The sequence below is a fragment of the Nicotiana tomentosiformis genome, chromosome 12 (genome assembly GCF_000390325.3).
Source record: "Nicotiana tomentosiformis chromosome 12, ASM39032v3, whole genome shotgun sequence".
NCBI classification, from domain to species: domain Eukaryota; kingdom Viridiplantae; phylum Streptophyta; class Magnoliopsida; order Solanales; family Solanaceae; genus Nicotiana; species Nicotiana tomentosiformis.
The window spans coordinates 14977103-14992376 of NC_090823.1; the positions used below are offsets into that span (position 1 = coordinate 14977103).

General features: G+C 37.6%; 1 protein-coding gene across 1 annotated transcript; it reads left to right on the forward strand.

The window, feature by feature from the left end:
• The first annotated feature begins 13968 nt into the window (after nt 1–13968).
• LOC138902276 (uncharacterized) lies at nt 13969–14739 on the forward strand. The gene has a single exon (XM_070190119.1). The coding sequence runs from the start codon at nt 13969–13971 to the stop codon at nt 14737–14739; it is 771 nt and encodes a 256-aa protein (XP_070046220.1).
• Nucleotides 14740–15274: the final 535 nt, after the last annotated feature.

Genomic DNA, 15274 nt, shown 5'->3' on the forward strand with positions numbered 1-15274 from the left:
ACTGGCCATATGTTGGTAGTATTTAAGTCATCCAGAGGCAGAAGCTCACAAGGAAAAGGATTGAAAACTGAAACACAAGGCGAGACTGTCGATATCAATTTCAATATCTATTAATTTTGATATGATTAAGTACTTGAATGAAATCTTTAGAGAAAAAAAGGACAAGACAAATGAGATAGTAAACAAATGTTAGGTAATGAAGTGTTGATAACCGTGGTGAGAACAAAATCAACTACAAAGGAGACTTCTGGAGATAAGACAATATCATTAAGCATCATCCATCCTTTCTTCTCATGTAGAGACAATTGAATTTACCAAACTTATTCAAGATACTATTCAATATTCACTTTCTTTCTCCTTTTTAATGATAATGGTAAAGTTCATGCCAACTTGCAAACACCTCTATTGTTCCACCGACTACCTACATCCTCCCACCAGCACATGTATTATTCAGGCTTCACTAACGAGTCATTTGTTTGACTTCCCAATATATACTTTTTCTTTTTAATTATTTTTTTTAATTCAGACGTCTTTGTAAGGTTATAAAACTGTACCAACTTTAAGTGCACAACTTTATGCCTACGGAAACAATCTGTTCACAGCCAGCAATAAGAAATAGAAATTTTCTGTGATGAATATTCTTGATAACTCAAAACTGGATCTTTCTGACAACAGTATGATAATGTGGAGAGAGAATGTTATCAGCTAGAAAAGATATAACATTAGCCATACAATATATTTAGAACATTGATTTTTTAATAAATTATATTTAGAACATTGCTTTACATGTAAAAGGGATAAAGCCACTCACAAAGCAAGTGTTACAAAGTGCGATAGTTACACAATCTTAGACTTGTGATGCAAAAGACTAAACTTTACTTGTAAAACTTTGTGAAGATCCCCTTAAACAATTGATAACAGCACAAATTGACCATCCTTTCTTGGCCATGCCAAACCCTGACAGATGTTTGTGTTTTAACTCAATATAGCCACCTTAAGCACTTCCTCTCCCTCCTTTTAAAATCATAAGTACATGATGAGACTAAGCTGAAGCTCCATCGTGTGAAGTTTTTTCATACGTCAATGAATATCCTTTGTCCATTTACTTTTTAAGACTTAAAAAAATTTAGTAGTTAGTAAAAATAAAAGATAGAAAATTTTACATATTCTTTTTGCTTAATAGTGCTTCCCCAAGGATGAAGAAACATCGCCATAAGGTCCATAACAATTCCCTAACAATCTTATCTATTTCTCTTGCTACCTTCTTCCATACCCTGCCCCAACTCTGTTCCCAACCAGCAGCCTCACCAATCCCTCAAAATTCTCTTGGACCACTAAATTATGCCCTTGCACAAACTACATCATAGCTCTTTACTACTAAAGCTTGCTATTGCTTGCAATCATCTCCATACCTTGTAGGATTGGTATGTCAACATCCTGAGAGCAACTTGTGTTAATTTATTTTTTATGAAGTAAGATAATTTCATTAAATGGCATCAAGAAGAGGCATAGCAAAAATATACTATAAAAGTGTGGCTGCTCATATACAAAAACTTATTGAATAACTAAGGAGCAGACACAATCCAAAAAAGATTCAAAGCTAGTTGTAGGGGCCTGGTTGAACCAACTAAATAAATTGATTAGACAAGTTTCTTTAAGAGAGTGATTAGGAGTTGAAATTCCATCTAAACATCTGCGATTTCTCTCATTCTAGATACACCAAAAAATAGAAGCAGGAATCATTTGTCAAGTTTTTTGATGGATTTTCCAACTCTCCATGAGCACCAGCCCTCATAAGCATCCTTGATATTGTAAGGCATGACCTAGGCAAGTTCAAAAACTGATAAAAATATGTTCCATATGTCAGCTGCTACTGTGCAATGAAGAAATAGATGTAGATTCCTCCTGGCACATAAAACATGTGTTCACTGTCGGAATGCTTCTTCTACTGAGGTTGTCTTGAGTAAGGCAGGCTTTATATAGGCTTGTCCAGAAAAAACCAATTACTTTTATAGGGAGTTTAATTTTTCATATAAGCTTCCATGGCCATTTGTCAATCAACTCTTTATTAGAGCATAGATTGTCATATCCTCTTTTGACAGTATAGATTCTATCTTTGAAATCTCCCCATTCTAGCTTGTCCTTCACCTGAGGGTTGACCTTAAAATCTGATAATTTTGAAAGCAATCTCAGCAGGTCATTTAGTTCCAAGTCTTGGATATCTTTTCTGAACTGCAGTGACCATGAGTTATCTTGCCAATAGTGCCCAATTGTGGAATCCTTGTTGCTGGCCAATAGAAATAGACTTGGGTGTTCATCTTTCAGGATCTCTGATCCTAACTATCTATCTTTCCAAAAAGAACTATGAGTTTCATTCCCAAGCTTGAGTGATGACTTGAGTTGAAAGTCATCCCATAACTTTGAAATGTGTTTCCATGGCCCAGAACCATGTAGCAGTCTACTCTGTCTAATACACCAGTTGTTTGCCACCCCATAATTTGCTTGTATTACAACTTTCCACACCCAAGGGTTCTCTATGTTGTACCGCCAGTGCCATTTTATTAACAAGCTTTTGTTGTGTAAAGTGAGATCTTTTATTCCTAGCCCTTCATGCATTTTGAGGAGAATAACTCTAGGCTATTTAACCAAATGGAATTTGTGAGTTTGACTATTTCCTTCCCATAGAAAATCTCTCCTTAATTAAACTAGTATCCTCTGGACCTTAGCTGGGATTGGAAACAGGGACAAGAAGTAGGTCGTAATACTATCCAACACACTATTGATGAGTGTAATTCTACCACCCAGAGAAAGATATTGCATTTTCCAGGAAGCCAACCTTTTTTCAAAATTTTCAATTATTCCATTCCAGATACCTAGAGCTTTGTATCTAGCTCCCAAAGAAGACCCAAATATGTTGTAGGGAAAGAACCCACCTTACAACACGTTACTTCTGCAAGCTCTTCCAAGTTTGGAACTGAATTAGACTGAATAGATGATTCTCTTCAACATGTTCATGTGTAGGCCTGAGATAGCTTCAAAGATCATAAGTGTGAGATTAAGGTATAAGAAAGTATCATCTGCATAGAGCAGATGGGAGACTGTAACAGAGTTACCATCTGCACTTCCCACCTTGGAAACCCTCTAGCCAGTGAAGCTGATTTGCTTTATCTAACATTTTGCTAAGTCCTTCCATATCAAGGATGAATAAGAAAGGAGATAGAGGATCTCCCTGTCTGACGCCTTTTTGGAGAGAAAAGAATCCAACTGGTTCACCATTTATCAGGATTGAGTACTTCACTGTAGTGATACAAAATATGATTCATCTAATCCAACATTTACCAAATCTCATCCTTCTTAGTGTATTTATCAAATAGGTCCAATTAAGCTGATTAAATGCCTTTTCTATGACAAGTTTGAAAAGTAGACCAGGTTGCCCAGACTTCATCTTCCAATCCAATATCTCATTAGCTATAAGAGTTGCATCTGTGATCTGCCTATTTTTTATGAAAGCATTTTGATGACTAGACATCAATTTTCCTATCACCTTTTTAACCTTTCTGCCAAGAGTTTGGAGGCAATTTTGTAAACACTACCAATCAAACGGATTGGCCTGTAATCTCTCAGCTCAGTGGCCTGTAATTATTTGCAGATAAAAATTTCTATAATGAATTTAATTCCAAGAACACCAAATCAACAACACACGGAATTCACATAAAAATATAAGTGACAATAACACCAAATTATCATATAAAATACAAATTCGACAAACAAGGAATGGGGCATGACAATTCAAAGATTTACTAAGTTCCAAGAATTTTCTAATTTAATACATAAAGGCATATACGAATTTCAGCCAATAATATATGCATATATAAACCAAGTACATACTCTCCATCTCGCGTACACGGCTTTCACATTACATAAATGGCACATACAACTCAATGCCTAAGGGGTAATTCTCCCACTCAAGGTTAGGCAAAATACTTACCTTTTTGAAGTTATGCCGATTGTCGCGCCCCGTTTTCTCGCGAAAGCGGACTTCAACATTGTGACAACTCTTTTAAATGGGTAGTGAAAGAGAAGAGTCGTCACCTAACAGTTTAAGGTGCGTTAGGGCACTTATTTGCATATGACTCAGGTTAGTGCACCTGGCAAGTGGGCTGGTCCCGGGTCTAACGGGCTAAGTGGGTCGGTCCAAACAGTCGCGGTCCCAAATTAAACGGGCCAAACGGTCCCGGACCAAACGGTCTTTATGTAAGGACCAGTCCGGGACCGGGACCGTTTGATCCCGGGCTAAACGATCCCGACCCGCGGGCTAAATGGGCTAAGTGGGCCAAACAGATTTTAAAAAAAAATATTAAATAGATATTAGAAACAAAAGGATGTTAAAAAAAATATCTAAGGCAATACTTTGTAAATTTTATTATAGAATTGTGATCTAAATTTTATTTAACATCCTAAATTTTAATATTCAATATTTAATATATATATATATATATATATACACACACACACACTATGCTATACTATATATACATCTTATATCGATATATATATATATATATATATATATATATATATATATATATATAAGCTATATTCGATAAGCTATATATACATCTTATATACTATATATAAGATGTATATATATATATATATATATATATATATATATATATATATATATATATATATATCAAAATGACTTCACAAATAGATTTTCCTAAAATCATATGTACTCGAGTCATGCCCAAATATGGTTGTTTTAACTACTGCTATACTTTGTAAGTATTTCCAATGTGTTTTAAGCTTTTACATATTCATGAGTTGAAATTGTGGATTGACCTTTTTGGGGAAAAGTATTTCAAGAATAAATGGTGTATTACTCGTTTATGATTTTAACTTGCACTTTGATTGCCAATCATTTTACTCAATTTCTTGGACATAGATTGTTACACCCCATATTTTCGTATGGAAAAGTACGCCGTAAGTCAATTGATGTTAGCTCAGAAATGAAATAATCTTTGAAAAGTCTATAAACTAAGTTAATCATGTTACCGTGGAGGTTACAAATCTTTAAGATCATGGATAACAAGTACCAAGAGGGTTGAAAAGCTTAGAAGCTAAACGAAAAATACGTTTCGGCGAAAGTTGATAAGTTTGGAATGTTATAACATACACTTTGGGGTGAGACTAGGGTTCTTAACGTGATAAGGATGTTATGTTATGATTTATTTTAGGCTTATGATAGTCGTGTGTTACGTTTTTAAGTCAAGCAAGTTGTGGAACAAAATTTGGCAAAGGTCATCACAAGTTACATTCATAAATGTGCTGAAATTTAGGTCAAATGTAGCAGAGCATTTCTCCCAACAAACTTGGAATTACGGGATTATCCACATATACAATTGAAGGTCTACGAGTCTATTTTTTAATGAATTAAACCGTTCGTCGATACGACATCGAAGTAGAGAGATATTTGTAGTTTCGCGAGACTGCGGAGACTGCATAGGTTACAAGTAGGTGTGTCACTGAAGCTTTTTGAGCAATACATTTCGTGTGTTATATGAGGTCTTTTTGGGACATATTATATACCAAATTTAAGTTCTTAGAATATAGTTTCCAATACTCTTAATCGTTTGTTCATACGACATCCGGATAAAAATGTATAAGCGTCGGAAGATGGGCCAATGCTAGGGTGCCAAGCTAGCACCTCTTTGACTTTTCAAAAGTTGATATATATATAGGTCTTAGGTCGTCTTTATCTTCAATTTTCCATAGAACACGACCAGAGAACACTCTTAAACATATCCTTAAGCTCTCTTATAGGGTTTCAAAGAAGATTAACATCCCGGGTACGAAATCAATAAGCGATAACATTAGAACGATCCCTACGACGTAAGCATCGCTATATCACCTCTCGTTTTCTTTGTAGTTTGAGATTTTGAAGGTACTGCATAGTTAATAAAATGTATACTTTCTGTATTTAAGCTTTTAAATATCTAGGAAGGTTGATAAATTTATTTCCTAATAGTTAGAACTCATGGGACGGTGATCTGAAGGCGTGGGTTCAATTTATTTCACTTTTAATGGACTGTTTTGTAGCCCACTCGTGTTGAACCTATTGTGCTGCTGATTTATGGAGTTTGGAAGGATGAAGGGCGTGGAGAAATGTCATATGTGGTAGGATAGTAGGCTGGTCGCTTGTCGTTACAATTTCAGGCTAATTGATAACTTGTTGATTGGGTGTGTTATGCTATATTTGAGATTTTTGTTGTATTGAAGGTCCCGAATTGTAGTTGGATTATTTTTGAGTTGCTGATTGTATTGTGTTTCTATCTCGCTTATAGTAGGCTTGAGGGAGCAGTAAAATCAGGGGAAATGCTGCCCATTTTATTTTAAAATCGAGTTATCGTTTGAGATACGTTATATACTAGCGCCATCTAAGTTGTACATGTATTTCTATGTTATAGGGTTGGCGCGCTAGTTGTCATAAGCTTGTTGTTGAATTGCATTGATGATTTGAGGTATGTTAAGTCTATCCCTTCTTTCCTTTTGGCATGATCCATATGATATAACGAAACGAGCAAGCACGCAACTTTCATAAATGATTCTATTCTTAGAAGTACTAGGGTTGCTTATGTTCTTGATTCCCTATGTGTCCTACTATCATATCGTCTATTCATGGGTCTCATGACATTTTGAGAGATCTTATTGACTTACTTCATTATGCATTGCATTTATTTATATATGTATATTGACCCATGACCAGATGGCGTTATATACGCATATAGTATATGTATATGGGGTATGGGGAAAGGTTATGGCGTTATATACGCACCACCACCTGGTCAGCTAGTATACGATGATGATTTCGCCCACAGAGGCCGAGATGAGATGATGGGATGCCCTCAGAGGCTTAATGATGTTATGTACGCACATACCTCTGCATGATGTGACATTTATACACATATGCAAGACATTATAAATGCTTCATGATTCACAAAGCTATTCAGACTTACAGGTTGAGTTCTTTACTCCATGTTTCTTTCATGTCTTTTATATACTGCTTTTATGCCTTACATACTCGGTACTTTATTTGTACTAACGTCCCTTTTTCTTGGGGATGCTGCGTTTCATGCCCGCAGGTCCCAATAGACAGGTTGAGAGTCTTCCTAGTAGGCTATCAGCTCAACGGAATGTGTTGGTGCAATCCACTTGCTCCAGAGTTGCCTATTTGGTCAGTATGATTTGGACATTTATTGATTGGTATGGTGGGGCCCTATCCCGACCTTTATGACGTTTATGCACTTTTAGAGACTTGTAGACATATGTCATATATATAGATTATTGTATGGCCTTGTAGGTCTATGTTTTGAGTGTACAAATGATCATGTCGGCCTTATAGCCCCGTATGTCACATGTATAAGTTTGTATTCCATGTTGGGTCATCCTATGTCGAGTATTTCCTTATATTTTATTCTAGTTATATCATGACGACCCTTCTGGCCCATTTACCCATGATGGTATGATAAGAAAGATATGTTACATTGGTGCTCGGTTAGGTAAGGCACCGGGTGCCCGTCGCGGCCCATCAGTTTGGGTCGTGACAGAGATCCACTGTGTTTAAAGTCTTCATTACAAATGAACTTAAAGTTGTGATTTCCGGAATATTCTATATGTTGATGTTTATGATGATGATCCTTGAATGTAAAGAAATGGAAGTGTGGAATATGAAATACAACTATTGTATCATGAAAGAAGAATCATATGTATGGCCAATAGAGCCAATGAAATGATGATGTTGTAAGTGGTTGTAAGTACTAATGAATCTATATACGGTGTGAAAGGTTGTGAGGTAAATGAAATTGTATTTATGTTTCCCTTGTATGAAAGTCAAAAATGTTTTTGGGAGTACCGTTAGTCACCGAGGAAGGGTGGGTGGGAACAACCTAACCCCAAAACTACACGTGACGGTGTAGGAGTGCATTGTAATAATTCCCCTTATTTGGGATGTGATTAATGTGATAAGAATATTCCCCTTTATTGGGATGAGATGACTGCTAGCAAAATGGTGATGTCAATCCACATGACATTGTGGTGAGATGACCTAGCCGATTGGGTCGCGATCGGATGCCATACCGCACACATGATGGTGATTGTGATTGTGATTATACCTCCACCCGCACACATTGAGTTGAGGTGGCAGGGCCACTTTGTGTAGAAGTTGTTGTGATTAGATGTCTCTGGTGAGACAACTTAGCCGATCGGGATGAGAACAGACTCCGTGCTAAAGATACAATGGTATTGTGATTGTATGTCTCTTGTGAGATGGCTTAGCCGATCTGGCTGTGATCGGAATCCATGCTAAATTCATGGTGGTATTTCAGTACTAAATATCTCCCAACCAAAAATAACATTATCTTCATTTTTTTATTATCATCTTCACAGTATTATCTCCGTATTTTGAAACGGTTATGTTTTAACTTGGCATTTGGATATCATTCATCGTTGCTTGCTATTTCCATGGTTTTCCTTTCTTATACTGGCATTCTATTTTGAAAGAGGATATTTAGCTTTACATACTAGTACTATCCCATATGTACTAACATCCCTTTTGTCGGGGGCTCTGCATCTTTAATGGATGTAGGTGGTTCATCAGAGGGTATCTTTGGAACTCGTTAACAGTTACTCCCTATTTAGCAGGTTTTGGTGAGCCTTACTCTATTCCGGGTCTGATGCCATTTGATGTTGTATGTTGTGTTATGAGGTATAGCCGGGGCCTTCTTGCCGGCACTTCCATACTATTCTTCTGTTGTACTTAGAGGATCCATAGACAGGTTGTGGGTGGTGTTTGATGTTGGGAATTGAACTAGAAGTGTTGGTATTTGGCAAATGTGTTTTTCATTATATCTATAAACTTGTAATATGTTGGAAATTTTAAATAAAAAAGTTAATGGTAATGAAATGGGTATTGTTTATGAAATCCTTTTAGTGTTTAATTAATGGAGTGCATCTCCACTCTATTCATGTGCGAGGTCGGGTAGAAAGTATCTACCAGGCTTGCTTGATCGGGTTATCTTGGTTGAGCACCGGTCGCGCTCCCCGAGGTCGGGGCAGGACAATATTCCTATCCTAATCGTGAAATCGTTCCCCGAGCCACGGGTTCAGAAACAAGCTCTCTTTAATTCTACTCTAATCTAAACATGGCTTTCCCTAGCATAGCAAAGATAGTAGGGTAAATTAGTAGCTACAACAATTCACAAGTTAAAACTAGAATTAAAGAAACAATCACAAGATGATAATCCGAATTAACGAAGATGTAATTAATTAACGTTAATAATCATGTCAACCACAACCCTATAACTATAGTGCTTAGCCACTCATGTTCGTAGTAACAATTTTTCAAGTATTTTGTATAAACAAATTACAAAGAAAAGATGAAGGAATGAAGAACTCGCTGATTGTCTCCTCTAAAAGTTGTTCAACGTGATATTCTTGCCTCCAAAAAATGTCCAACCCTTCAAAAACTAACTTTAAGAGGTAATTATAGGGTAGGGTCCGATGTCTACATGTCCAAAACTAGTGAGGAATTAAAATTTGGTGCCAATATTTCTGCGCGAGGCACAGTCTATGGCGCCATTGTTTCTGTACGAGGCACTGTCTGGGGCGCCAATGACAGTGGCCTGGACAATGCCTTGCACTGTCTATGGCCATGAATTTTCATTGCCTTGCACATCTTCTTTTATTATTTCATTTTGTATCTCTAAGGTACCATTTCGTGCAACTTTTCTCCAATTCATGTCTAAGCATTCCTGGGCACCAACTTATACTACCTCCAAATTCTTCCCTTTTTGACGTCAATTTGCATGCAAACTCCCTAAATCACTTCCAATTGACTCCTGCACATAAAAATACCATTATTAAGCTCGAGTCACAAATATTCACACCAAAGTTAACATGATCAAAGCATAATGCAAGGTAAATTACATGCAAAAACATAGAATTTTAGCCAAACATCACCACCCCACACTTTAGCTCTTGCTCGTCCTCGAGTAACCAACAACTAACTCTATTCTTGTGCACTTTATATTTACACATTTGAAGCACACTACACGAATGACCACGGTTGATAGCAACAATTTAACTGTAGCATATGCAATCACTTACACTTCCCTTTTCTTATGCCATTCTTCAAAAATATTCACAACAAAGACGACATGCTTATAAAAATCCTAGCCTCTAAAACCGACTCAGTGTCACAATGCACTCATGGCTTGAACACCCAACATCCTAGAGAAGTCTAATAACGTTACCTATCCTTCATGAAACCATGTGCCCTCACAATAAGAACAAAAGAGTAAGTTGAAACCACACATTCAAATCAAATTCTCAAATATATTATAAGGACTCATATATATCAAAGAAAATTGCTCACTCTCACAAAAGAAGTCACATGCATGCAATTGGTACCACATGCCTGCCCTTAATGTAAATCTCTACAAATATAGGCTCGCTCGATCTAAAATTAATTAGGACTTTTTTATGGTTGTAATGTGGACTAAGGGACGAGTAGGGTATATATAGGAATAATGGCTAGTCCTCCTAAGCAGTTAAACACATCACATAATTAACTTTAAGCGCATATTCTCCAATCCCAACTTCAATTTCACAACTAAAATCATCCCCAACAACGTTCCCTCTTTATTTAGGTACTACATTAATTTATACCCACTAGGAAGAACATGATGTCAATTTATTCACCTACATTTTTCCTTCTCTTTTTTTCATATTTGTTTTTCTTTACAATTTTCGGTAGTGGTGTATTCTTTTACAAAACAACTGCACCTTTCTTCCTTTCATTGGTTCCACTCGAAATCCACCCAAATTCCCTCCTTACTTCTTTTAGCGCTCATTTCACAATTAAAGTTCTTTAAGAGGTAAAAGTATCAAAACAATGTCAATTAAGAACAAATTGGAATAGGCTTGTAATGCGGGTGCCAAATAAAAGTCTATAGGCTCAAAAGGGTTAACTAGGGACAAAGTTTATTTGTGATCTGCATTAAGCGCAAAAAGAACAAAGATAGCCTAAAATTATTTTTCAAACCGAGCCTCACCTAAAAATTCGCTTAGACTCACATATGGGGCAAGTTCTAGACACAAGTACAATGACATGGACTACATAAAAATCTCACTTCACACATGGCACATGACTCACTAAGTATGGTCTCATTCTGACTCTCAAACTAATGCAAGTATTCACGGAGCCACAAGATATTAAGCATTAAGCACAAAATGAACATAAGTCAAGAATACGAGACATAGGCATCACGAGACATGCCATCCAATTTATAAAGGCATCGTGATCGATTTTAAAATATAGGGAAGATACTACACATTTTAAAGCCTAAATATGCTACTATCAAACAAGTCAAGGGCGCATGGAATCTCATCTTTCTTCCTCCATTTTTTTCCTAAGCCCTACTCTAAAATAATAAAATAAAATAAAAAACTACTATCCGGTTCAATACATCCCATGGAAAAGAACCGAGGCACAAAGAAAAATCACGGGCACAAAGAAGAAGAACCGAGTCTAAAAGAATTTTTTTAGATTTTTGTTTAGACTTTAATCCCTCAAGAAACCTGTCTGGGAGATCCATCGTCGGGAAAAGTCCAATTTTTCTACCTCTTTTTTTTATTTTTCTTATTTTCCACATTAAAAAACAAATTAGGAGCTACTAAAATACTACACAACTACAAAAACAAAAAGAATAAGCTAAGTCCAACTACTATGCTTGCGGGATGGTGGGACAAATGTAAGTGGGCCAAGTAACCAATTTCGCATTCTACACTTCTTGGCCTTCATATGAGGTATGTAATTATGTCTCTCTCGCACGATAAATTCCAGAATATAAGAACCTTGTTCCTCGTCTGTTGGCTCCTCCAAAGGCTCGAATGACTCAATTTTCATATCATCATCCAAACACAATGTCAAAAAATTCATGCAATGAGGACCAATGCATTCCGACTCTAGAACTGCGTCACTATTTACATCCTCATATGTACCCATACTAGAGTCTTCAAATATAATATTATCTACTTCCTCACATGACTCTAGAACACTCTTCTTAACATTGGGATCCTCAAGAAAAATATGGTCTAATGCTTGGTATTCTTGTTTTAGCTCCTCAATTTGGTTTAGAAGGCAAGCTGCTACTGTGAACAACAAAGTAATGGATGCTTCCAGAAACCATCTAGGTTCTTCCTAGGAAGATTCCTTCTTTTTGTCCTATTGAGAGGATGATCCCTGGCCATCACCTGTGGTGTTAGATCAGAAAGGTGACCACATCTAGTTCCGAGGTTGGTCTAACCTAACTTGATGACACGCTTATAGAGAAACAAATCTAGTAAAGTAACTACTAGAACCAAATAGGCTTTCTCATAAGCATCGTCTAAAACAACGATTTTTATCAGATGTAGCAAAGAAAGAAACTTCATAGAAGTCATAAGAATCGACCATTCAAGTATTCCAACTTGAATGACAAAATGGCAGGAAGAGAGACAACTGAATTAGCACTTCTTAGATCAGGCTAGGCCTCTCTAGCTGAGCTGGACGTCATGGCCCTGGATGCGCTAGCGATTGGCACATAGGGGAATGGTTACCCGGGTTTCGAATCCCTCCTCACCCATAACCGGCCCAAAAGGGAAGTACCTTTCCCTCTAGGGGTAGGAAAATCATGATCGGGATAGAGCGCATGGCTAAGCTCACACTAACCCGTCAATTTGGGATCCAAATTCTGGATTTTCATTGGGAGGTATCGGGAAGGATTTGGAATGGAGGTTTTTTCAGTTTCACACAACTCATCATTAAATTGTTGGGCGTTGAATGCATCAACCTTTGCACTCAATTGAGCTCCCAAGTCGTGCATAGCTGTGCTAAATTGTTCGATCTCTTTTCCTAGTTCAGATCTTTCTTCTATGAAGTGTTTCATCCCATTAGTAATTTTCTCACATTGAGCCTCATATATTTCTAATCGTTCAGTTTGTTCCATTGGCCAAGTTTGGCTCAAAATCTCCACTTCTTCAAAATTTTCCTCTTGATGAAACTCATTCTCTTCAGCAACGTCTTTTGAATTGGCCTTTATTCTGGTGATTAATGTACTAATTTTTTCATAGCTTCCTTGAGCTCATCCTGTTTCCCTGCTACTGGATTCAATATATCCCTAATACATGCATCATTTTCGATGTCCTATACTTCTTGGAATTCTACTTCTTGCACAACAGATCGTCTCTCAAATTCTTCTTCAACTTCACAAAACTCGTGACCACTATCCTCTACAATTGACTGTTGGACTGTACAAGGACCATACATTTCACTCACCTTAGCCTCCATTCTCTTGATTGTTGCCTTGAGATTTTCAAAATCTTTTTGGTGTTCAACAGTTTGATCCACTAATTGCCTCAACAGGTCCATAATCTGAGCATCATATTCCACATTCTTCAATTTGTTCCTATCAAACTCACAAATTATCAGAAACATCATAATAAGGGCTCGAAGAATGATAAAAAGAGTTAGGATAGCCATCCCAATAGCCACCTTGACCACCACACATATTATAAATATTCCACTCAAAGGATAGAGATTGTGTACCGAACTCGCGCCCGAGAATATGTCGTCAATTTGCATGCCAACTCTCCAAATCACTTCCAATTGACTGCTTCACATAAAAATAACACTATTAAGCTCGAGTTATAAATATTCACACCAAAGTTAACAAGACCAAGGCATAATACAAAGCAAATTACGTGCAAAAACATAGAATTTTTGCCAAACATCACCCGGTCGTCCGGTCTGCCAGAGGCGGAGGGCAGGTAGGTAGGGGTCGTCCTAGAGGTGGAGGCTAGCCAGGTGGCACTCCAGCTAGGTCCTATGCCTTTCCACCCAAACCAGATGTAGTAGCCTTAGATGTCATGATCACAGGTATTAGTTTTGTCTATGGTAGGGATTCTTCAGTACTACTTGATCCAGGGTCTACATATTCATATGTTACTTCTCTATTTGCTCATTATCAAGATGTATCTCGTGAGTCCTTGGGTGCTCCTATATATGTCTCCACGCCAGTGGGCGATTCTGTTATTGTGGATCGGGTTTACCGGTCATGTATTGTGACCTTCTGTAGTTATGAGACCATAGCAGATCTTCTATTGCTCGGCGTGAGTGACTTTGAGGTCATCCTAGGCATGGACTGGTTGTCTCTGTATCATGCCATTCATGATTTCCTTGTTAAGACTGTTACCTTGGAGATGCCAGAATTTCCTAAATTTGAGTGGAGGGATTCATCTATCTATCTATCTAGTCGGGTTATCACTTCCTTGACGGATCGACACATGGCCGAGAAGGGTTGCTTGGCATATTTGTCTTACGTTCAGGATACTGCTACAGAGACTCCTACGATTGATTTAGTGCCCATGGTGAGGGAGTCCTCCAATGTGTTTCTTTCTGATTTACCAGGCATGCTACTAGATTGTGATAACGATTTCGGTATTGATTTGTCACCAGGTACCCATCCTATCTCTATTACACCGTGCCACATAGATCTAAAAGATTTGAAAGAGTTGAAGGAACATCTTGAGGAGTTGCTAGTGAAGGAGTTCTTCAGACTGAGGTCGCCTTGGGGTGCACCGATGTTATTTGTGAAAATAAAGTATAGGAGCATGCTGATGTGCATTGATTACCTTTAGTTGAATAAAGTTACCATTAAGAACAAGTACCCGATGTCGTGTATTGATGATTTGTTTGACTAGTTGTAGGGTGCCAGGGTGTTCTCTAAGATCGACATGAGATCTGGGTATCATCAGCTGAAGGTTCATGCTTCGGATGTTCTGAAGACGGCTTTCCGGAATAGGTATGGCCACTATGAGTTTCTAGTGATGTATTTCGGCTTGACCAATGCCCTAGCGGTATTTACGGATTTGATGAATCGGGTGTTCAGGTCATATCTTGACTTATCCATCATTGTCTTCATTGATGACATATTGATCTACTCGCGTAGTATGGAGCAGCATGACCAGCATTTGAGAGTTGTGCTTCAGACCATATGGGAATAGAAGCTATATGCTATGTTCTCCAAGTGTGAGTTTCGGTTAGATTCTGTGGCATTCTTGGGGCATGTTCTATCAGGTGAGGGTATTAAGGTAGACCCCAAGAAGTTCGAGGAAGTCCAGAGTTGGCCTCGTCCTACCAGATCGACCGAGATCAGGAGTTTCTTGGGGTTAG